The sequence below is a fragment of the Anticarsia gemmatalis genome, chromosome 9, assembly GCF_050436995.1.
Source record: "Anticarsia gemmatalis isolate Benzon Research Colony breed Stoneville strain chromosome 9, ilAntGemm2 primary, whole genome shotgun sequence".
In the NCBI taxonomy this organism is placed as follows: domain Eukaryota; kingdom Metazoa; phylum Arthropoda; class Insecta; order Lepidoptera; family Erebidae; genus Anticarsia; species Anticarsia gemmatalis.
Window position 1 is genome coordinate 1426339 of NC_134753.1, and position 25279 is coordinate 1451617.

The 25279-nt window shown below is 32.7% G+C and overlaps 1 protein-coding gene across 8 annotated transcripts in view; it reads right to left on the reverse strand.

Moving 5' to 3' along the window:
• The window catches only part of Msp300 (Muscle-specific protein 300 kDa), a 178499-nt gene that overhangs the window by 76215 nt on the left and 77005 nt on the right, over positions 1–25279 (reverse strand). For all 8 annotated transcript variants that reach the window (XR_012959623.1, XM_076118593.1, XM_076118594.1 and 5 more), the window contains 3 exons: positions 10574–10706; positions 9932–10104; positions 9278–9429 (listed from right to left, as the gene is read on the reverse strand). Coding sequence is in view for 7 of the 8 variants with exons in the window: in XM_076118593.1 (XP_075974708.1) it covers positions 9278–9429; positions 9932–10104; positions 10574–10706 (458 nt within the window). In the remaining variant the exon portion in view is untranslated. The remainder of the gene's footprint in view (positions 1–9277; positions 9430–9931; positions 10105–10573; positions 10707–25279) is intronic.

A 25279-nucleotide genomic window follows, 5' to 3' on the forward strand; every position in this document is an offset into this window, starting at 1 on the left:
TGATGGTGGTGTGCCAAATGTTGACATATGCCAAAGTAGCGGTGCATTTGGCACAGGAAGACAGTTGTACTACCGAAGGGTGCGGTAATGTCTTCAAGAGTTATAGGAATATGGACTTTAAAGACGTTGTGAATGTATGAAGCAGGTGCTTAAATTGCTTGTATGGTGTGTAGTTAATACAACTTATGTGTATCGGTGTGTAAAAGAGGGTGTATTTTTGCTTTCGTGTTTTGTTTTCGTACATATGCTTTGTGCATAATTTGTAAACGTTTTTTGCGGTTATTGGGTGTTGCAGAAAATATGAGCGTTTTAAAAGTGACCTAGAGTTCCTTAGCTCTACTGAGTGTCATTTGAGTGGCTCGATTTCTTAATATGACTCTCACTGGAGATCCTAAATTAGACATACAATTTTATTTATGTCATTTAGAGTTCAATTAAATACAGTTTCTTTTAAAAATTACTATTCTGACAAGATCTATGGATGTGTATGAGCCCTAAGGAAGTTTGTAAGCATCATAGCAAGTGGCGTTCTCTGGCTATTCTTACGAGAAGACGCGATTTTAGATATGTTTGTATACATTTTCACATATCATTATTTATCTTTTGACTATTCTTCTTTTCTTTAACATAGTGTAATATATATTATATTATTATTGTGTATACACTCTGTTTTTCAAGACAAGAAACAGTATTAAGTAATTTTTCTTCCATAAGCTGTAGTAAGTAAGTTCAGTTTATAGGCCAGGGGCTAACCACTTGTCACTCCTTATACAATGGCACACTGTTTATAATTCAATACATTGCTTTACTTGGCCATAATGATAATATTATACAGTGAAATATCAATGTCTATGAACTAAAAGCGCGATAATAAACGAAGTATGATTTAAAAAACTAAGAAAAATATTTATTTTTAATTCATATTATTTATCAAATTACCTTTTTATTTAGCGTGGAGTCAGAAACATTAATAACTTATCAATTCGAAAGAAAAAATACGGAAATTAAAGTATTGTAAATAATGCAATTAAGATTTTTTTTTCATTTATTGAGGGGATGAAAAGTCTAGGGAGACCCTTGCCCAGCAGTGGGATAGTGACGGAATAAAAGGCTTTTTATGAACCAAGAACATTAATGGAGAATCGTAATAAGTAGCTTAATCACCCCATTCTAAGAAAGAGATACAGTGTTTTATCATAAACTACACGAAAATGATAATGTGTGTAAGTTTATACCATAATACGAAGCCATTTGAAAGCCAATAAGAAGACTAGGCAATAAACGTGTTTAAAATAACACGACGAATAACTTGAAATGCGTCTTGAAGGACAAATTGTAATGAAATTACGTAACTAACTAAAAGATGTTGATTACATCATCTTCGTTGAAAATCTTTCAACGATTAATGAGAAAATCATCGGTTTTACAAATCGCCAATCACTTGACAAGACAGCGGTATTATTATGCAAAGTTATTATTTAACCGGCAGATTAACTTAAAAAGAAACATTTATGCCAATCTAAGACTAACTCCCTGATTCTAAAATTTTTATAATAAGGTATGCAAAGATCCTAACCGGCACTTGGCCAACGTGGTGAACCCAAGGAATAACCTTTTCCTCATTCCGGGAGGAGACCCTAGCCCAGCAGTGGAACATCAATGGGTTAAATTTATTTATTTTATTTTTTATGATAATGATAAATAATTTTCACTCGAAAAATATTCAGAAGAAACAGAAAACAACTCATTTTGCGATGATATCACCTACAACATTGTCGTACCCATCAATAACATCAATGAAATCACCTTCTACAAGACAAACAACAAAAAAGTCACACAAACTTCGTAGCCCATGACTTAATAAATCTCTTGTGTAAATCAAGGCTGAAACATTGAGTTTTGCGGTACTACGCTCAGTGATTCTCGGTTTATTTGTAACTCAAGGCTATGGGGTACACTGCTGCTGAATTTTTTGGGGGAATTGCCAAGGTTGATTCAATTGTGCAACTGAAAATGTGTGATTGAAACTTCATTTAACCGTGTATCGTAAACTTTAGGTTACATTTGTCAGCTGAATACAACCTGTAGTGCGATTCTTCAACTATCGGTTACCGACAACTGGCTAGCTATTGAGAAATTTTGTATGAAAATTAGATCAGCGCCTCTAACAGGCGCTTTAGAAACTATTTTTGTTGTGAATTTTAAATGTCAACATCTCATTGCTCGATAGTAACGACTGTAGAGAATTGCGCTTTAGGCGTAAACTTTATCTATTAAATTTTGCTATAATTCAAACTGAAAGAAATATAAACTAATGATATTTCAGGAAGAGCAGTCTAAACACAATCGAAAGAAAATGATGATGCAAAAATGTTATCAAAAAAATAGTACCTAACAAAGTGCAATAATAAGACTTATCAAGATAAGATAAAATCCTTACAAGTTTTCTATGACTTGATACAAAGTCATGTTTAAAATCAACTCGGAAACCGCACGGACCATGACGTCATGCACTTAAATCCAAGGGTTATTAAAAGACGACAGATTTCTTAGCTGATGTCATAGAACATGAGCATATTGAGCAGATGCAAATTGTACTCTATTCTTTAGAGCATTAAGTTTAAATTGTAGTGCGTGCTATTTTCGCGAGAAATGCTTATAGATCCTGTGTCATTCATTACGTCATGTATTTCTGCGCGAGGCCCGTTTTTTTTTAAATTATGCAGTTGGTTTTGAAGGATTTCTTTGGAGGATGTGATTCATGTTTCGGGAAATTATAAATACTAAGTCTAGGTTTCATAGAGAAGTGTCACTATGAACTTCAGGAAATCTGCTATGCATCCAATCTAGCAAGTATTCCGTTGATTGGAAAACATAATTATGGCGATTGAAAAGAGTGATCGTGAGTTTCTTACAAGCTTTTCTCATTAGACTCTACTCCCTTTCCGAGCTAGTAGTAGATTCAGTAATTGTAATGACTATCATAAGTGTAAACATTTGACCTGAATGAATAAATGATGTGATTTTGTCTTCCTAATTTTAATCAGTAGCTTCTGAACCAAGTAATGGTTAAAAATATTTTTGTAAAAATGTGGAGATGTTTGCAAAAGTAGTTTTATTACAAGCCATTCAATTCTTATGACCATGACGGAAATAGTTGACACAATTATAAAGTTCGTCGTATCGTGTAGGCCGCGATAATATTTACTTTTCTCAAGTACTGTAATGTTTAGCAATAGTCCTTATATAACGCGCTAAGTGTGTACTTTGCTATACTGCTTACTGAAGTTTGTTGAAATATTCTACAGATTTTTTTGCAAGGTGCAATCATATTTATATTTTCATTACGATCTTTATCTGTAATAATATTAGCCTCTACTCTTAAAACAGCATAATAATTTTCAAATAAACAATTTTCTTGATAATATATCCGTCACTATGTTATGATAATAAATAATACACAAATTGTCGACGGATATTTCTTATATTTAACGTGTATTCCTGTTACATTTATCTGTTGAGCTAGACCTCGCGAATATTATTGTATTCCATATGACACTTTTCTTATTTAGTGCTACTACTAGCTGACCATTGTGGCTTCACTCACACGTATTTTCTTCGCGATTTTTTGTTTTTCTTTCCATAATAACTAAAAATTCTCAATTGGTCGAACCGTTCTCAAGTTTAGCAACACATTTTAGTTTGCAGATGTGTATTTATTTATACAGATATACAAATTGTGGAGGAAATTTTTCATGTTACTATACATTTAGTGAGTATTTCTGTATATTGTCGTGTTTGTTGCGCTAGATCACGAAGTATTATTGGTGTCCGTATCACGGGTGGAGCATGCGGTCCTGTCGACATCAATGTAACTCGTTGCCGTAATAAAGAGTCCGCTTTATTTTTACGACGTCTGGGCCTCCGAGCCACTCTACTAGGACGAGAATTCTTCAAGCTGAGAGTCTTTTTGCGAATTGTGAAGCTATTTTACGAGGGTTTGACCGAATTTGAAGATGTATTTTATTCAACTGTTAGTGCATAATTTAGTGTTGTTTCTGCTTTGTTTTTGAACAGGTTTAGTTTGGATATTTTTAGATAAATAAGACTGTAATCTTAACAAATCGAAAAGAACAACAAATGGCTGTCTTTATACGCATTTTCGTTATAATTGACTTTATTAGTCGGTATTTCATTATTTCTCATTAAAATCTATTATATTGTAGATGATTATAAATTAAATGAAAAACACAATTTTAGTCTAAAAACCTTACACAACATTGCCCTATTTCTGTTTTCCCAGTACATCTATTTACATAGCGACATCACGATGCATTCGATATTTATTTCCGATACAACGCAAAAAACTATTGGCATTATTCTTCTTTACATTCATCACTATGACGTCATTATACACATGCGGGTTTATAGAACAAGCAAATAACGTAATTAAAGAAGTATTTACAGAAATATTTGGGCTAAATATTTTGACTGCGAATGTGATATTTTTAGGCAATTATGAAACAAAGTATTCTTACAATTTTAACTATACTTTTTGGTAGTGTATAAGTTTGTTACCGTTGCGTAAAAGTGTTCACGCGATGATAGAGTGAAACAGGAATTTCTTCTAGATCACGCTATTTAGTTAGTATTACGCGAATTTCTTTGAACTAAAAAATATGGTTAGAGATAGACTTTTATTACTCTCTTTTGGTATACTTTGGCTTAGGTTTTTTAACCCATAACTGTCCTCCCGAACGAGTAAGGTGGAAACTATTTTTAACTTTTTTAGCTTTGGCTCTTATTAACACCTGCATCATCACTTTTATATCTGCTATAATAGGCTCTTGCAATGTATTTTGCAAAAAATAGCCCATTTTACAATGACGGATAGCGTCATTGGACGTCAGGATTGACTGATCATCAGTTATAAACAACATTCAACCTTTCTTCAAACATTTCCCACGTTCCCATATACAGTTGCGAATCCACCGGTTTCATATCGCCAATTAAGAGGTGTGTCCGACAGACTCGCCCTTGACTGTCCCATATACACAGCGCCAATGCCTTAGCAACACCAATAAAACATTACACTTAAATATCATCACCACTTTCCTTATTAACAAAGACAGAAAGTTCAAATTCGTCTGTAAATTTTTGCGGTAGCTGCAAACTCATTTTGGCAATAACGGCTCGATGATTTTTAAAACATTTTTATGCGAGATTTTAATAGTTTTTAATGCTTCGTAATAAGGTTTATTTTGGCGTGTTAGCATGTATTGATACAGTCTGGCGGTCACATGTTTGCCGATGTTTGGCAAAGAATTTTAATGTTGGGAAAACAAGTACATGCGTCAGTTAAAAGCACGGATTGTGAAGATTCTCGTGTTTTTAAACGTAAAATATTAAGAGATATTTTACTTTAATTCAGAGATAAATTAATGTCGTCCTGACGAAGATCATGGATAATGTTTTTAAAGTAAATTTTGGTAATGTAACTGTAAATTGTAATTATTTATTAACTGTACATTTTAAGAACAGATTTTACGCTTCCAAAAGCAGAAATAACAAGATTTATGATTGCTTTACGATTTATGTTATAACACTAATATTTTCTGGCTTAAAAAATTTACAGATTTGAATATTGGAGTCGTTTTTAGGCCAAAATGAAACGGCTAATTACTTGGAAATCTAAAAGCTATCCATCAAACTTTCAACAAAAATACAAAAAACTAAAGTTGCCAATATTTGTTGAACGAGAACGTTAGACGGCGAGGTTTTCCAAACAAAACTAAATCTGTTGATGACGAATACATTACAAACGAAACTGAACCTTGAGGGCAAAGAAATAAAGAATATAATTGCTGTAGTTTTTTGTAAGAAAAACAAATATTTTCGTTGTTTTTGAACGTGAAGCGCCGCTGTCTTTTTCTTGATGGTATGCCAGAAGCCTTTTCTTCCGGAATTCATTGGCAAAGTTCAACAGCTAACTGCCCTAGTTCCCGAGATATCGCTTTTTATGTAATAACGTTGGGCCTCTATTATTGCTACATACAGTGCCAAAATAATAAGAAGCTTATTTATTGGGAGCATTTGGTGATTTTTTTTGTTTGTGAGAAAAATGTAGTGGGACCTTTTTGTTCAATGATTGAACTAGTAGCAAAGTAGTTGAGTATGTGAGAAACATAAGCTTTAAATAAGCTTTTTCAACAATTTAAGAAACATTGTTTCAAAATTTGTCAATTATTTAGACCATCTTGTACAAAGGTCAATGACTCAACACACAGTTGCATACCTTTAACAACTTTCCAATTATCGTAATGAAAAATGTCCAAAAGTAAGAGTCAACAAGCGCAAAAAAGTTGACCATTTAAAACGGAACATCCAAAACTGGATGCTCTACTCCTTGAAACCAAAACGACATTACATGGAAGTAATATAAGACCACTTAAGCCTTTATTCACTTGAAACGGCGGCTTGATGAAGGAAACCGTTTCAGTGGAAAAAGGTCGTAAAATGTTCTCAATTGTGTCCGTTTACGCCTTTTTGGGATTGAAGTTTAAAGTACCGGTTAAATCACTTGAATCTTGTGTTCATCACAGTGCTCTTGCAGACAATTAATGTACAAAGAAGAAGGATTTATGAGACTGGAGTCTGGACGACAATTAAGGAGTAGGGAATTGCACTTGGTGCAATTGGATTTGATTAATACTTTTAGACATAGATATAAAGCAATTAAATATGGTTATTCTTTTAATGATAGCTTACCATAGTTCTCTATTTCACAACGTACAGATAGATTTATCTGATAGATAGATAACATGACTAGAATATAACAACGAGGCTGATAGAAAATAAAAATATGTTATAAAATATTATAAGAAAAACTGTAGTCGCTTATTTTTCTTCGGTAGCTAATCTTATTTTTTATCTATAAATTAGATGAAAGTCAATAAAAGGTATGAATCACTAAACCTGTTGTTCCGAATTGTTACGTAAATTTATTTCTTGCAAAAACGATAAACGTTATAAGAAACCGTGAAAGGCTGTACAATCATATTGCTGATCCACTTTCTTAGAATTTTCTACTTCTCTTTTGTTCATTTGTTTTTTTAAAAGAGTTTCTTTAAACTAGACTGATAACACGTTTCTTGAGGCCAGTGACAAAGTAACGAAGTCTATGTAGTGGTTAACATGATCACCATCAAAGTTTGTGGGTCGTATGTCCGATTTCCACATGGAAAAAATATGTTATCTTCAAATAGTGGTTTGAGGTCAGCATTTACTTTGTCTTCATTGTTTGTATGCATGTAAAAATCCTTTTGACACTGAAAACTTTCTAGTGCAAGAGTAAACTTTGAAAAATGCCTTCACTTTCATTGGAATGATTCTAAACTATCAATAACTACCACTATCACTCAACATTTGTTCTTGTCAATATTATTTCTAAATTGAAACAACAAAACGTGCACATTATATTTCACAGTCAATGTCAGAAAACGTTAGTTGAATGAATTTGAATGTTATTGAATAAAGTTTAGCATAAATTGTAATTTAACGTAAATATCACGTGCCAAGATCACAAACCGCGTCCTCTAAGGTGACATATAAATGAGAATAACAGCTTTAGTACTATGTAGGTTAATAACCTGTGCAATAATAAAAACATGATAGGGGATCTATAACCAAGGGGGTCGGTTTTTTTGTACTTATCGTATGAATTCAACCATGTAAAGGGTTACTTGTTTATTATGATACTTTTATTTATAGGAGCTAGAAATTACAAGAGCGGCAGGTATGAAAACATTATATTATTAATCGTTATAGGAATAAAAAAAACAACCAGCTGTTTGTTTACCATGCTCGACATACTTCAGGTTTCTAACTGAAAACTTTACCCTGTTCTGGTATCTAGATTCCTAACTTTCGATAGTCCTTATAATATTATCTGGTCTTTATACAATAAGTATCATTTTCTTTGGATTACAAGGTATTGTTTTAATAATAATATTAAACGTGATGTCTTAATACAGATAATGACGAAGGCTGATCAGTAATTGAAGTCGTTCTCAATGCATATTAAACGTTGTGACGTCATTTTAATTGTTTGAGCTGTTCACACGGTGTTCGGTCGGATTATTGCTTCTTTATTAACTTAGTTTAGTCTCTTTAATACCCCATTTTTTACATTTCTCGAAACTATTGATATAAATATTGAAACATCACGATAGTCAAAGCCCTTGGGGTTAAACTTGACCTATATAATAAAACTACTTAATGTGTTTTTACCTAAATTTTATGCGAGCAGAGCCGGGCGGAGTCAGCTAGTCTATATAATATGAATGGAATTTTTTAAAACCTGATTTGAAAAATATCCTAAACGACGTGTTATTTGAAATGGTCCGAAGTAAGGGTTATTACTTTTTTTTTCAAGTAGCCCTGCATGAGAAACGAAACGCCATTCGATGCACTTTCTATATTGATACTTATTTTAACTCGATACAAATACACGGGATGCAAATTCTAGCATCATTTAAAGTTTAAAACAACCAATACGATCAGTATTTGAAATGACGTCATATTTTTGACACTAAAGACGAATGCAAATCCGTTTGTATTTTGTCCAGCGAATCTACATAAATCACAGTTTGTCGAATAATTTTGCACTCATAGTAAACAGTATTATGCATTGTGTGTTTATTTAGGGGCAAAAAACTCAGAAATTGCTGGTATAAAAGGCACTTACCTCGATCGCTGTAATGCAAGATGGGTTAGCAAACATTTAGATTTGAAGCTTATTTGTTTAATTTTTGAAATAATATTGACTTAGATAATTTCAGTGTATTTAAGTACCCGGAAAATGAAATTAGTATTATTAGTAATTTAACAATCAAAAACTGATAATATTGTAGTACTTAGTTTTTTTTTCTTTTTCAGTAAAGTATTGAGAAAATTTTAGTAAAATTGTCTGCTTTTGACTGTCAACATTAAACATAAAGATTTCTTCATTTTAATAATATTATCAGTCATACCACATTCAAATAGTGATCCTATGAACTTATTCAGACAAGCTCGTCGCATACATAAGGAGTTAATATTGTGCTATTTATGGGAACCTATCTACTGCTGCCTAATTAGCTAACAAACATGAAATAACAAATAAGCTTCGTTAACCTTACCGTATTCCAACAACACAATATACAGCCGAACATGCATACTCAGCACCTACAATATAAACACAGTGTTTGACACAATAGCACACAGTCACACAACTTACTTCTCGTAAGCTTCTACGAGTTCTTTGACGTTTCTCTCTGTTTCTTTGGCGGCGTCCTTTGAGTGGGGTTTGAGAAGGTTGACCACGAAGTCTGCGTGCTCCAGTAGTTCGTCTCTGGTGTCTTCAAGGCTTGATACTTCGCTTTGTAGCTCCTGGATAACATAAATAAGCCTTTATAATAAAATTTTGGGTTTAAACAGATGAATTGTAAAATGACCTTTTTCTGTTGTTCCTACATTCAAGAATTCTATAAGATTTTATAGGCATGCAAGTAACCAATCCTAAACAATTATTTCAATCCGTCTAGAACTGTACGTTTGTTATTCTCTGATCTACTACGCATATGACATCAGTTACTTTACGTAGGTGAGGGTCATTAGCACACTTATAAAGATGGAAAACAATATTCTTCTTTACGATACAAAGAGAGAGTTCTTTAGAACAGTTCTTAAACGTATGCAAAGTCCCCAACCCACAATTGGCCAGCGTAGTGGACTCAAGGCCTTACCCAAGGAGGAAGCCCTTGCCCAGTTATTAATGGGTAATTTTTATTAATTTATTTATTACAATACAAATAAAAATTTGTAAATTACAAATTGGTACATGTTTTGTAGATGTATTTCCGTTAAGTATCTGTTGTACTGTAACACTGACCTGTAAAGCATGCCTGGTGTCCACAGCACGTCTCCTGGTGCTTGGGTTAGCGTCCAGCTGCCTGAGCCGGTCTGACGCCGCAGTGATGGCAGCCGCCAGGCTCCTCTGCACGTCCAGGAGCTGGTTCCAGCGGTTGAACTGCTGGTCGGCTGTCGCAGCACGCTTGGCGAGACCTGATACAAGAAATGACGTTGAGAAATGAAATTGTGGATTTGTTATCAACGTCTTTGTATTTGATCTTCAATTTAGGGGTTCGTGAACTGTTTTTATAGGGAGTTTGAATTTCGATAGTGGATTGTAAAGCTGTTTTGGTTCGGGAATGCTTGAGGGAAAGTTTCTTCTGACTTCTTCACTAAACTTTACTGTAGCTGTTCTAATGTTAGCAGATTCTTCAACGATAACAGATTCTTAGATCGAAAATGTAATATTATAGCTTATTCGCTTTCCTGGTAAGAAGACTGTCTTCAAGAGTCTTTGTTTTGTCTTTATTTGAGCTGGCACAGCATGTTTTCTTTCTCAAAAGCGTGCTATCAAAGATTTCGGCTTATGGATTTACAACCAGCTGTCCGCGAGACTTTAAACCTATTTAGGAATCCGACCGTCTTCAAAAGTAACTAGTATTAAAGCTACTCGAGTCTATACCTTCGCAGGTGACGTTCCAGCTGTCAGCGAGCTCCCTGGTCCTCTGCTCGACGCGTTCACCGCTAGCGGCGTCGGCGCCGGAGCACAACTCGCGCGCGCGCTCCCGGACCACGTCCAGGAGCGGCTGCTGATTCTGAAGATGCAATAGATAGAAGTTTTAAAAGATGTACAAAATTATGATGAAACGTCCTGAAAATTTGAGGAACTAGTTGTAGGTTGTTTTGTTTTACTTAATTAGGTGAAATTACGATTTACAATATATGTAGGTACTACGGTTTTCAAAATTAATATAACGTAATATACGTTATATTTACATTATATACAAGAACAAATTACGCTTAATTCGAAAAAACAGAGACTAAGGGAGGTAGCTTAATTCTAAAGTATTCTGTCCCGTTTTCTAGATTACCAAAAACTTGCTGGTATTCTCATTATTTCTAGTTTATTTTTTTATTTAGTGCAGTTGGCTGATAACATGATAAACGTAATTCTAACATCACTTACTATCTTAGAAATCAAATAGGTAATTAATAAATGATAACATTTAATCAATAAATTACTACAAGATAATAATTTACTATAGTACTACCTATAATATCGTTACTGGAGTAAAAAGGTATTTTCAATATTGTTTCATCACGATTACTCGTTTTCTAGTAATGGATCGTTAGACCAACCTTCGGCATACAAAACAAGTAATTTTTACTCAAACAAATAAAAACTGCCTACCGAATATAATAACTATAATTATTGTCTATTGATAAATAAGTATAGAACCACAGAAATGGTTGAATGATTGAATATTTTTTGGCATTTATTGAAACAACTTCCGCACATACAATTTCGGGAGCGATTTAGAGTATTTTGCAATTGCTGAGTAGGCCTTGTAAGTTTAGTGAATGCGTAGTTTTGTTACAATTTCAATGTTCAATAACTACCATGCATCAAAAAAGTTTTTTGCTCTCGTACTTTCGCGAATTAGAATACGCTTGGAAGAATAAATTTATATCAAACGAAGCTTGGAAATAAACCGAATCAAGCTAAATTTTGTGCCAAATTTAATTTTTCATTAAATTGTATCAGGCGCCCAGGTGTTGATCACTAATATACATAGTTCGATTACACAAGTTTTGGCTTGATTGTTCCACTGTCCATCATATAGGTAGTGGGCGATTTTACAAAAGTCTACTTCTCTGTAAATCACATAAACATATTTGTTCTACACTGCAATCGAACCTACACCTGATACCGTCATAACCGTATGGCGACCGTATAGTCATTACACCATGACAAAGTTATAATTAATGGCAAGGAAATGACTATGAATAGCAGTGAGTACTAGAGCGTGTGATGTGTGTACGATGGCTATCCGGCATGGTTTTGTTTATGTGTATTGTAGGTGGAAACAACAACTGTCTGAAGAACTTGTACCTTTTATTTATTTTACTGATATTTTAGATATTTACTGCTATATTTTTGTGATTATTAAGTATATAAAGTCAAAAAGAATATGAGTTAATCTCAATATAATCTCGAAGTAAATTTGTCTCAAAAGTAGTACATCTGAAGAAAATTTTAGGTTCCAAATTCAGAGATCCACACAGTGCTACAGTAAAAATTACAATTATACCAATACTGGTGCAATTGATGCAAAGGCAAAAAGGTAATACCAGTTTTTTTCTATATGTATGGCTTCACCGTTCTTCCTGTAAGTAACCCTATCTTTGAATAATATACTTTTTTACACGGAAGTATAAAAATCACTTTCCACAAGAATGCACTGCTAATCTAATGTTATCAGTTTTAAAATCACTAAAGGAAGAGTTTTATAGTTCAATAAGCAACAATAAATTACAGTATAACATACCTACTCTTAAAACACGACTGAATTGTGTATTGTGCAGTTTATGTAAGCTCTTCTAACATAATCTATTTTAAAATTCAAAATTTCACTATAACAATTTTAGTAAGCAAAAAAAAAATTACTGTACTGTTTTATATTAAACTCTATATAGTAGGTATCTAGATTGTATTATACTCTTTAGCTTAAGTATTTCGTGCTGTATATCTCTCCACATGCAGGTATAATACTTAAATATGAATTCTGCGTCATATTTCTATGCATCATATGCCTGTATTCATCTACATTTAGTCCTGACCGCACCACTTAAGGCAACTTAGTACGGTGACCTTCACCTACGGCTCAAAGTGACCGGTGACAATAATATACTCATTGTGCATGCACCGGATGTATAGTCTACATGTAAAAATAACAACGAAGCCTTCATTTGTAGTATAAAAATAAAGCCTTTGTGACACTTTAAAGTGAAATATTGAAAGTAGGTGAATGGGTACTAGTACACATCCCTGTGGTACTCCTAATTAAGTACGCATTTTAATACGGCACATGTAACCAATAAATATAGAAAACATGTGCCTTTTTGAAACTGCATATGAAATGTATTTTAAATAACTTGATGATTTGAGAAATAAAGATTTAATTAAGTCAAATAATGAGGTGATGCTTTTAAAAGATGCATCGAATTCCTTTACGGGTGAATAAGAAAAAAAATAGTTGACGAGAAACACGAATCTTTGATTACTAAATATTTTCAAACTGTTGAGCACACAAATAATTTAAAACCTTTAAAATGTTTAATTAAACCAGAATTTTAATTGACTATTCACCTCTAGTCTTGTAAATGCAAACATATCGTTCAGTGTCAAGTTCAAAGTTATTCCGTACAAATTCATTGCCATTCTTTTAACCTTTTAATAAATTAGATATGGCAGATATTTTTTCATTTAGCATATAGATACATGAATATGAATCTATTAATTGAAATGAAGATGATATTTTAATAGAAGCACAAGTTTCAAGGCGAAATGGCGGATAAGTGTCGAATAGCTTATCTATAAGTTACAAATTATAAAATGATCTTTAACATTCTTTCAGTTACGTTACCATGATTTATTTTTACAAAGCTAGCCGTAAATATAAATTCTTTATAATTAGTTACAATTTAGGTAAGTACAAGTCTCTCTCTAGTACCTAAATTTTACTTACTATATACACATAATATAATTATATTCCAGAGATAAACCTCTTATCTCTTTTAAATAGTTCTTCATTATTAATACGGAATTTTGGTAGCAAATTAAATCTAGTAGACAAGGGCTGTCCCCGAGATCACTTTATTTCTCATTCTCATCATATATCTCATTCTAATGACCACACTACTACGTAATTGATTGCACAGACGGCCGAGCAAACAATTAATCATAGTAATGGCATCCACAGATCTAATCTGTAGCGTTATTTAATTGATAGAGCAGACTTGAACTTGACCAACTATATCTACACTTGAATTCGTTTGACATTCGATAATGTATTCACGGTTGTGGAAACCGATTAGATTCTAGCTGATTGGATTTTGTTTATATAGTATAGTATTTCTTACTCAATAATCTTAAGGATATAGGAACTAAGTACACTAATGCCCGGTTTCTGAGGCACATTTAGCGGTAGTTTATCTATTCAAACTGTCATGTTTATATAAGCTTAAACACTATTGAATAGATAACTAAATGTACCTCAGAAACTGGGAGTAAATGGTCTCAAGACCTAGCCTCATTCAGGGAGTCCACCTTTGCCCAACACCCAGTAATGGACATTGTTTATTAATAAAACCTTTTCGTCTAAAATTGCATCAAACTATTACGAAAGAGATCTACTCAAACATGGTCGTATTTACCCACACAATAGTTTAAAACATTTTAAATATAAGTAGATAAGGGTTTCTAGAGAAGGTCAGACCACGACTAAACGAGATTTCCAAGCGAAGGCGAGGACCAGCTGGTTAATTTCACAGCTATTAGATTCAAATTGTTTCATTCTCATAATATCCTATTTTATTTGAAAACCAGTCTAATGGTTTTATTTCAATTGAATCAAGATTAAAAAAATACACAAAGTCGTGAATATTCTCTATAGGTGAGAAAAAGATAATAGTTTCGGCTCTGAAAATTACAGTTAACCAAAACAAGATTTATATTCAATTTCGGCACTTCAATGCTTGTTTTTACTACTTCTATAAAATACCTTATCAGATAGAAATTTGTGGGTACTTTCAAACATTCACTGTTACTTTATTTAGCAGATAAACTGTGAAACTTGCCTTATAACTAGATCGACGATAGTTTTAAGCGTTTTTAGTTACGAGAATTGGCCGTCAATTCCAAAATGCATTTATTTCTACCATGTATATGTAATTATCATAATATATTCAGACAAATAAATAATTTGATTTGATTTAAAAATGTATCTAAACTTATTGTTAAGAAAGAGTGACCGCATGAATAATCTTAATTTTCACAAAATAACACTTCGCGACGCAGCGTTACTGTTTACAATGTTATCAGCTTGTTGATGACTGATAACGGTTTGATAACAGACTCTACTTATAGCACTGGAATGCAACGACAGATATAATACTAACCTAGAACTGTATATCTAAAGATGATGAATTCTATATCGAAAGTTACTTCAAGAAACAATTCAGTTACAAATGTTAGCTCGATTATCAATATACGTATAGTTTTTCAATTATAATATCGAACACATAACTCATATCTTTACTAATATTAGAAAATTGTAGAGCTTGTTTGTTTGAACGCCCTAATGTCAGTAACTGCTGGTGCGAATCGAAAATTTACTGTCGAATGGCCTGTTTATTGAGGAAGGCTATAGGCTATATAACATTACGCTACAAACATAAGGAGCGGAATAGCAACGAAAATGTTTTAAAAACGGGGAATATTATGACCCACTCTCGTTTATGCCACGCAATCGAAGTTGCACTGTTCAGCTAGTCGATTATAATATCGAATAGCTTTTCAAGATACTATCTTCAAAATTCTAATAGTCTCATAAAAGACAAATATTCTCGAAGGTAGTGTCTGACACCACATAAAGTTCATCAAATTGACCTACGACCTATTCTAAATTTAGATTCTGTGCATTGATGTCTTTCAAACGTTATAAATCATGAGCCTATAAAATTTAGGTACCCAACAATTTCCTGCGTTTTATAGGCTGAATGAAATAAACCTGTGTATTGAAAAGGTAATGTAACTACATATCCCATGTCGGTGGTTCACATCGACTGGCCTTGACGCCTCGCCTCATTGTGTCTATTTATAGCGTTCTTTGAGAAAAGTGTTAACCAATGCAGCACTTTGGTTATCGACGCTGCATGTATTTACTATACAGGGTGTCCCAAAACTCAACGATAATTAAAGACCGGGTGAAAGGTCAAGTCATACCAGTTCTGGGAAAAATATAAAAAAAAATTCCATATCACTTAGTTCAGCAATAATAGACATTTTTCAAAAAAGTTGAAATTCCACACCCTTGGTCGCATTTTCAAGTCCTGTGATCACCAATGTCACAATTTCGCTGTGTTTTTTTTAATTTCGTGATCTTCAATAAATATGCTTTTAATCGGAAAACAAATTAATGCACAAAACATTGTTAATTTAACTAAAAAAAGGTGAGTTTTAGTGAGTCATGGTTCTCAAAAATATCGTTAGTTAACTTTGACGCTTCATATTGAAAAAAAAATGTACTACACTACTCTTGGCAAGTTATTTCAAAAGTTGGCGCATTTAATCAAGATTTCAAAATGGTGCAACACTTGCCACTTTTCTTTCCGTTAAAAATGTAATTTTTATTTGAACGAAGAGTATCCTCGCAGATGGATCGGACACAGTAGTTCAATTTAATGACCTCCTCGTTCCCTCGATCTAAATCTAGTAGATATTTTTGTCTGGGAATGCATAAAAGAAAAAGTCTATTCGAAATGAATACAAAATCTATCAGAACTTCGCCAGAAAATGGACACAGCGTCAGAAGAAATAAATGCAAGAACTTTTGCTTGACTGGTGAAAAGGTCTTTTGTAAGGCGTTGCAGAGCCAGAGGAAAACAATTCGGAATTACTTTAGTTTAAGGAAAATAATTAAATAAGAACGATGGTTCGTTCGTTGTTTTTTTTTAATGATTATTACCTATTACGTTAATTACATTAAATATTGGTTATGGACTGACTCAATTACCTCTTAACTAAAAATAATTGCTTTCCTCTGGCACAAATACAGGCTCTGGCAACGGCGTACGAAAGATCTTTTCACCAGTCGTGCAAAAGTTCTTGCATTTATTTCTTCTGACGCTGTGTCCATTTTCTGGCGAAGTTCTGATAGATTTTGTATTCATTTCGAATAGACTTTTCTTTTATGCATTCCCAGTCAAAAATATCTCCTGGATTTAGATCGGGGAACGGGGAGGTCATAAAATTTAACTACGTGTCCGATCCATCTGCGAGGATACTCTTCGTTCAAATAAAAATAACATTTTTCACGGAAAGAAAAGTGGCAAGTGTTGCACCATTTTGAAATCTTGATTAAATGCGCCAACTTTTGAAATAACTTGCCAAGGGTAGTGTAGTACATTTTTTTTTCAATATGAAGCGTCAAAGTTAACTAACGATATTTTTGAGAACCATGACTCACTAAAACTTACCTTTTTTTCATTAAATTAACAATGTTTTGTGCATTAATTTGTTTTCCGATTAATAACATATTTATTGAAGATTACGAAATAAAAAAAAAACACAGCGAAATTGTGACAGTGGTGATCACAGGACTTGAAAATGCGACCAAGGTTGTGGAATTTCAACTTTTTTGAAAAACGTCTATTATTGCTGAACTAAGTGATATGGATTTTTTTTTTATTTTTGTCAGAATTGGTATAACTTGGCCTATTACCCGGTCTTGGATTATCGTTGAGTTTTGGGACACCCTGTATATGTAGGGTGTTTGCTGTCTGTTCACCACACAACTTATACTTGTTGGATTGACTGATGAATAATATTTGATTGATACGAAGTTCGAGATTGAAAATTATTTATTGATATAATTTGAGTGCCAACTGCCAACCAATGATATGTGTGCACTGAATGTAAAGCGCCACGGCTCACGTAAAGTGCTAATAAGTCAGAAACAAATTATTGTGCATTGCTTGCACTGTACAATATAGATTACCACACAGGTAGATAATATATGCTGTTTTGATATATAAGTCTCGGGTAACGATGCTGAAACTATTGCTGTTATATCGATCATATTTTCTGCATTGGTTTTTTGGCAAAAAATACTTTAGTATGACTAACTATATTATGAATTTAAAAAACTAGTTACACATGTGTTAAGCCTAATTTAATGTGAGACATTATATTAAAGAGCGTTTTTTCCTCGCATCAGATAAGTACTGTACGACGACTATGACAAAAACTAGTAGTAATAATAATAATATGTGGCTTTTATACCAAATAACGAAACACCTGCTAACCCATACTTTGAGCTAAGAAATGGTGGTTTAAATTATTCTACGAATAAAATTCTCCTTTAGAAGGAACTATTGCTTCAAAATCTTATTTCTAACTATACTTAGAATTCTGCATAAATAACAAGAATGCCTGACCTGCGATCCTACTTATAACAACAAAAGCAAACCACCAGTCATATTTACATAACATAGATTGCAAGATTAGATTACATACTAAATTACCTACAAAGTGCAATGATCTGTGAATCATATGGATGCTGCATTTCATTGTGTGTTAAGATGACAATGGGTAAAGAAAGTGTCACATCCTGTTATTTGTTGATTGAAAACGATTGAGATTGCAATTCTGCAATGCATCTTCAATGACAATTGAATTTGGGGCAAGTAGCACGATTCTTTACCAACCATCGAGTATTGAGAGTTTGACATTAAAAAAGTATTGCCAAAATAGTTCATACGACGCCCGCTAGAGGCGCTGAAGTGATTGTCATACAATTTTTTTCGATAGCTAGCCGATTATAGGTAGTCGATAGTAGAAGAGAGCCGCGGTAAAGTTATACTGCATTAAGAATAACAGAGTTAATTTGACAGTTCAGAAATGACTACATCAGTTTGAAAATAAAAAAGCTGTGCTTGTTATCTTGTCAAGCATGACAGTGCAGAGACTAAACTTTTATCCATGGATTTAAAATTTGGTAAATTCATTCATTGATGCAATGATAATACTTAGTATTAAACTTGCCTACTTCAACGAATGAGATGTAAGATTTGGGAGAGTTACTGAAAGATAGTAAAATGAAAAACGGATGAATTTTGAGCACTGTGAGATAACTAGTTTTACAGAAAATAGTTCCATCTTGTCCAGTGTCTAAATGTATTTTTAAAGACATAAGGCAGACGCTCTTTTCAAATTATTTCACCTACTTCCAAGTTTGTCTTTCACGAAAATAATATTGGACAGATTTGAACGAAATTCGGTACATAGACACTAATAGACAGCTTATAAACCTATAAACTGGATTAACAAATATGACGCTTTACATATATCCTGGGAAATCTTTCACGCTGACACAAGCACGGGCACAAGCATTCATAAATCATTTTCACATATTTAACTAGTGTTTATGTCATACAACTGTCAGTATTTTATTACAGAACACTTGTATTATCGTAATCAAACGCACATTTCGCGATCTGTAAAGGAATCTAGTTCTTTTATCGGATTAATGACCATGAAGCACGCGTGCCTAGAAAAAATCCTATTTACTTTTTGATATAAGCCACTATTGAAAATTATCTGAATGGAATCTAATAACATGAAGAGTGATACATTTCTTTAGTACACTACTATTACAATTACTTCGTACTTGTTTGTCTCTGTGCTGGTTTTACTAAATTTTCTTTCTTATTTCTTTATTTCTTTCTTACTGATGCTCAGAAATGACCAACGACCGAATAACCGACGCTAAATTTTAACTTACATTCAACACACACGTCAAAAACAGTGACAGCATGAAACTTAAGTGCTACTTCACATTGAGTGTCATTTGGTCATCAAAAACTTCAAGTTTAGACCCGGAATCGCTACTTTAACATGGCAAATTTAACAGCGGAAATAACCTTCAAAAACATTCAGCAAGAACTATCCTTAAAGCATCTGTCATCAAATGGACCTATACCCTTGAGCATAATGTGTGACGTCATAACACATGTTAAAAATACACAACAAATTAAAACGGCCTACAGACCTCTACTACAGACGAGATGAGTCATGTGGCCTCACTTGGGACTGTGGTTTGAGACAAGCCGAAATGATTCTGCTTTGTGATTTTAATCGCTACAAATAAAAACTTTAACAGGCTTATTTGAAACGTAGATTTAATTGTAGAATTAGAATAAACTAATTTATGCTTAAGACTGTCTGCGTGAAAAGATTTTTCGGGGTAAAAAGTATCATGTATGTTAAACCAAGTAATAAACTATCTGTGTGCCAAATTTCATTAAATTCTGTTGAGTAGTTTTGGCGTTATTGAGTCACAAACATTCATACATCTATCAAAACGTTTGCATTTTAACATTACTATTGATGGGATTGCTTTAAAAAATGGTTTCAGTGGTACTCCAATTGTATCAATGCGTGACAGAAAAACGTTATTTTGTGATATTTTTGTAACGATCACATGCTGTTCCATGAGGCCATCAAACAACTTATATAATAAAGCCCTGACATTACCCTTGAACTTGAAGGTCATTATCTATTACGTTAATGTTTATTATTTTATGCTCGTATTCCTTTAAAATATAGAGCTATTGCATCCAGTGGACGTGTGTACCCAGTTTGATTAATTTGAAATCAACTTCCCGGAACGAGGGACAGGATGCCCTTAATTTTGACGTATATTATGAGCAGTTTAAATCATGTTTTATACAAATAAAGTCACTTTAAAACACTGGTTTAATATAAAATGTCGGAAAACACACTATATCTGGATAATAATTTGAAACGATTGTAGATTTGCGAATAAAATAATTACAAAATTAAACACAGACATTTGCACAGTTGTTTTTACTTCCAAAGTCAATCCAGCGATAGCACAGCCGATAAAATTTCCCCGAAAGTGAAAACACAACACTAAATCGACCTTGACCCCTCTAAACAAACACTCGGAACAAACCGGCACTAACTTACCTTCCTTTTTCGTGGAATTTTTGTATACCTACTTACTTAAAGACTAGATAGGTAAATAACTATGTAGGTACGTGAATATAGCACTTGTAAATTGTGAAAGCAATGCAATAATTAGTGTGTTTGTGTACAAGTCTCATTGCGGTGCTATGCAGTCACAGACTGGCGCGCCGGCGAGCACGGCCGGCCGCGCCGTGACATCATGAGTTTAAGGCGAAGGCGTTAAGTCATCGTTGTGCAATCGCTGATTAAATTTGTATAGTTTTTATCGCGAAATATTGGATTTAGAGTAAAAGTAAAGGTTAACTATTTATTAGTAAATAGTTGATTCATAAAAAATATATACTGAAACATTGTTCAGCGCCTCTAGTGTGTGTTAAAGGAACTTATTTTTCAAGTACGTTTATGTAAAACTCGATTGTATTAAAAAATTGTAACCGCGTTAAGTATTATGCTTATAGGTTATGTATTATTATAGAAGTCCAGGTTTAAATAAATAATATACGCTTAAAATCTAGTCAGTCTTATTCATAGTTTAGATTATAATCTGTAAACCACGTGTTAGTTTCATAAAACACGTGTGTTTTAGATTTACTCAAGCGAATGGCTTTTCAAATAGTATTTCCGGGAATTCCCCTACAATAGTCACAGTCGTTTATAAGCCATTTTATGAGAGGAGCCACGTGGCTCTAATGAAGGTCTATAGGCACTTCCGTCTATTCAGGAGTGTACAACTCAAGGCTATGAAGAATTCGTGATCCTTCAATTTCAGTCTTGAATGGAGATGCGTCACACATTCCTTAGTATTCATACATTTATACTAATTGTGTACATTGCCTTATTCATTGTCACAACACAACGTTTTATGAATAATTATAAGAACTAATAAGATCTTTAGCACTCTAGCGGAAGTTTGAGGAACTAATATAGTACTTGGATAAAAAAATAATGGATAAAACTATTAAAATCCGTCTTTCTTAATAATAAAAAAATATTCGGTTATTTTATACTGATGTAATCAGCGTTAAAAATTCGTAGTTAAGAGCTATTGCTAAATAATATAAACAAAAACCTATTTGTTAAAGTTAACAATTTATATTTCTGACAATTATTATTGTGATCAATAAAATTTTACTGGTACTATGTCATTTCATAGAAATATCTACAATATAAAAGAAAATACACGACCTATCACAGAAAAATACCTGGCAACAGAAATCAATCACTATTTTAATACTTTTAAACGGTCCATTAAAATCCAAAGCGTATCGCAGTTGAATTTAAACCATATTATAACCGATGGCCTTGCGGACTATACATTTATAGTCTCCTTAACAGTGGAGTTCGTGTTGTGAATTATTATTGAAGTTTTTGCAATAACTGATCGCATCACTCTTTTAGAAGGAAGTAAAAATAACGATGTTGTAAAAAGATAAAACGATGTAACGTTTGTTATTTTCTTAAAAAAATTGTTAAAGAAAATAATGTTATTTATTTTCAGCAATAAAAACACAGCTATGCGTGTCGTGTCTAAAAGATATTCAGTAAAAAAAGCATATACAAGTAATACCAATTAAGTAATTATAAATGACATTAACAATCAATATAATTATTTAATAAAAAAGTTTTAAGTGTAAAAAAACTGAATGTAAAAATATCGTTTCACTTTAGGTGATGTTCAAAAGTATTTCTGTCTCTACAATACACGTCAAAGTGACAAAATAAGGCTTGATACTTTTAAAGTTAGCCATTTAAAGTTGAACACGTTACTGTATTCGGCTTATAAACTAGAAATTTTAAAATATTTGGTAAGACTGAATATTCTAGCCATTTTTCTGCTAATGTCTGCATTTGTTGCACTGCAGATGCTGGCGCAGAATGTAAAATAACAATTTGGCAACCTACCAGAAGGTAGTAGGAATAAGTTGGAGAAAAACTGGATCATTACAAAGTAAAAATCATAGAAGAATATACTAGACCGAATTTCAATAAGTCTTTAGCCATTTACGTAACTATTGCAAAAGTTATTTCAACTGATTTGAAAAAATGGTCCAGTCGTTCATTCAAGCGTCATTTTGTATTACTGAAATTCATAAAAAAATGCTGGCTTAGAGGTTTTGTATTTTTATTAAAACATCTTGCCCTATTTTTGGGGAATAATGCATAGCATATGAAAGGAACAGTCGAATTGAGAACCATCTTCCTTTTTGAAGTCCCTTAACAATAGCAATCAAGAAACCAAACACTTCTAAATATAATAAAAATACTAAATCGAACAGAAAAAAAATGTTCAGTTAATAATTAAACCGTTTCAAGCGTCGTAGCCTTAATTCAGTAACAATGGTCCTTGAAGCAAAGTGCATTAACCCAGTGTTAACTAAAAATAAGCGACGACCACTCGCCGCAGGTTCGCTGCTTGGCTAATCTTATAAAAACAGGCTCTATTGTGATGCCCTAAAACGTACTAATAGGTGTATCAGTTTAGGATATGATTGCTAAAAGACGGTTTAATAGTAGGTTGGTGTTTGTTTCCGTGTTTTTAGTAAAATGTTTCGTTAGAATATTATGACTGTTTAGTTTTGAATGCTATGATTGAGTTTTACTTAATTATGTACAAAGATTAAGTAAAAATGATTATACGTCAGAATAAAATGGCATTTGAATGCGTATCTATTTTAGTTGCTTGTACTAAATTGGGCAAAGACAATGTTTTACACTTATTTGGTCAATACTGAGAGAACAATAATAATGATATACTATATTTTATTTCATATGCAGGTTCTTTTAATTTGTAAGCCCGCTTATTTTAACGAAACAAGTTGACTGAATTCCAGAGAAAAGAATTAAGTTATTTTAGTAAACGTCTAGCGTCCCCATATATTATAATGGACGTACAATACAAGCAAAATCTTATACAAATAATTTTGATAGTTAAGTTTAAGATACATAGGTACCTATGTATCTTAAACTTAACTAACAAAATTATTAAGTATTAAATAACTTAATAAGAAAATACAAGTAATTCCGATATGCTTTGATAACTATTCCAAATAACAGTTATCGATGATCATAAAGTTTATCTCACTGATACAATACGATAAGGGATAGATACGCTAATATTCTTGTTAATTTTGACATAATATATACTGATAACGTGACATTGCTTTTGATCAAGCTATGAAGGGGGTAGACTGACCGCCATGTCATTAGCAAAATAGAAGATAGAAAAGAGATTTTTTATCAAAAAATAGAATATAGAAGACTGCGTCATGCTATCAGAATGAAAAGTCAGTTTTGAAATCCATACTACATCGTAGATACGAGAACCTGTCTGTTACGCTTTCACGCTGCAATTGCTAATCCGATTTTGATGAAGTTTTGCACAGAAATAGGGGTCTACAACTATTACTACTACGGATTAAACATAGGCTTCTTTTGAGCGATTCAGATACTTAAATATTGTGCTGTCACTATCATTTTAACGGTGTAGTGGCAAAAGGACTTTAGTACTGGCTGAAATACACTGCAGTTTTCAAATGCAGCTACGAAAACTACATTATCTAAACGAGTATTGTTAAGTAAGCTTGCAATTGGGTCATGATTCCTTCTAGATTGTACTTAATATATTGAAAAAGATACAAAATATGCAGTCTTTAGCTGTATACTAACTTCAAGTGCTCTACTTTTTATTGTCTTATCATTTCTAGCTCAATAGCCAATGTAAAAGCACGTGGTCTAGTTAAAATACTGTAAAACTCAATTAAATAGTCTATCGTTTTGTTTTCTTTAACTGTTATGAACTTGATAGGTTAAAATAAAAAGTGTATGACATTCAAAGTTCTCTATGTAAATATTTAAAACTGTTTTATATATTTTTAACATTACTTTCTGAATAGACTCGTAAACATAACTATATTTCAAAACCGAAAAGTAAAAATAGTAACCGAAGAAGTTTATTTTGAGTAAGAATTTAAAAAACAACAGCATTTGGCATTTTAATCCCAAGTTTGCGGGAAAAACGGGTGAACTCAATTTTCAGCAAATACTGCTCACAGCAAATACCCAGGACATTAAAATATTGCTTTTACACAATTTAAATGCATTTCATCCTATTTACTCTTACATAAATAACGTTACCGCTTTAAACCATATTCGCAGAATTAAAAATTAAAATAGCTATAATTAATATTAAATTTATTCCATGAACGTTATAACGTATTGATAAACAGTTTCTATTTGACAGTTGTTTGCGTGAGATATGGATCTACCGTTTGTTGTGCTACATGTAGCGACATCTAGTAGGGAGCGGGAGAACTAATCGGTTGTGATTAAGTGTATTTGCTGCTTTTATAATAATTTTGGTTATTTATGAATGTTATGCGAAAAATATAACCTTTAGAATAATATAAGCAACTAAATATCATAAGAGATCAAAGATGAAATAATAAGGAGATTTCGTTTTCAGTGCTTTCTTATTTAATGATGGATATAATCATGATAAATGTATTTAACAGGCTACTCATGCTTGATATATAAATACCAGCTACTTATAAATTTACAATTCCTAGAAAATACTTCGTACTTTTTCAGGGGTTTCCCTGTGAATAAATTAGAGCG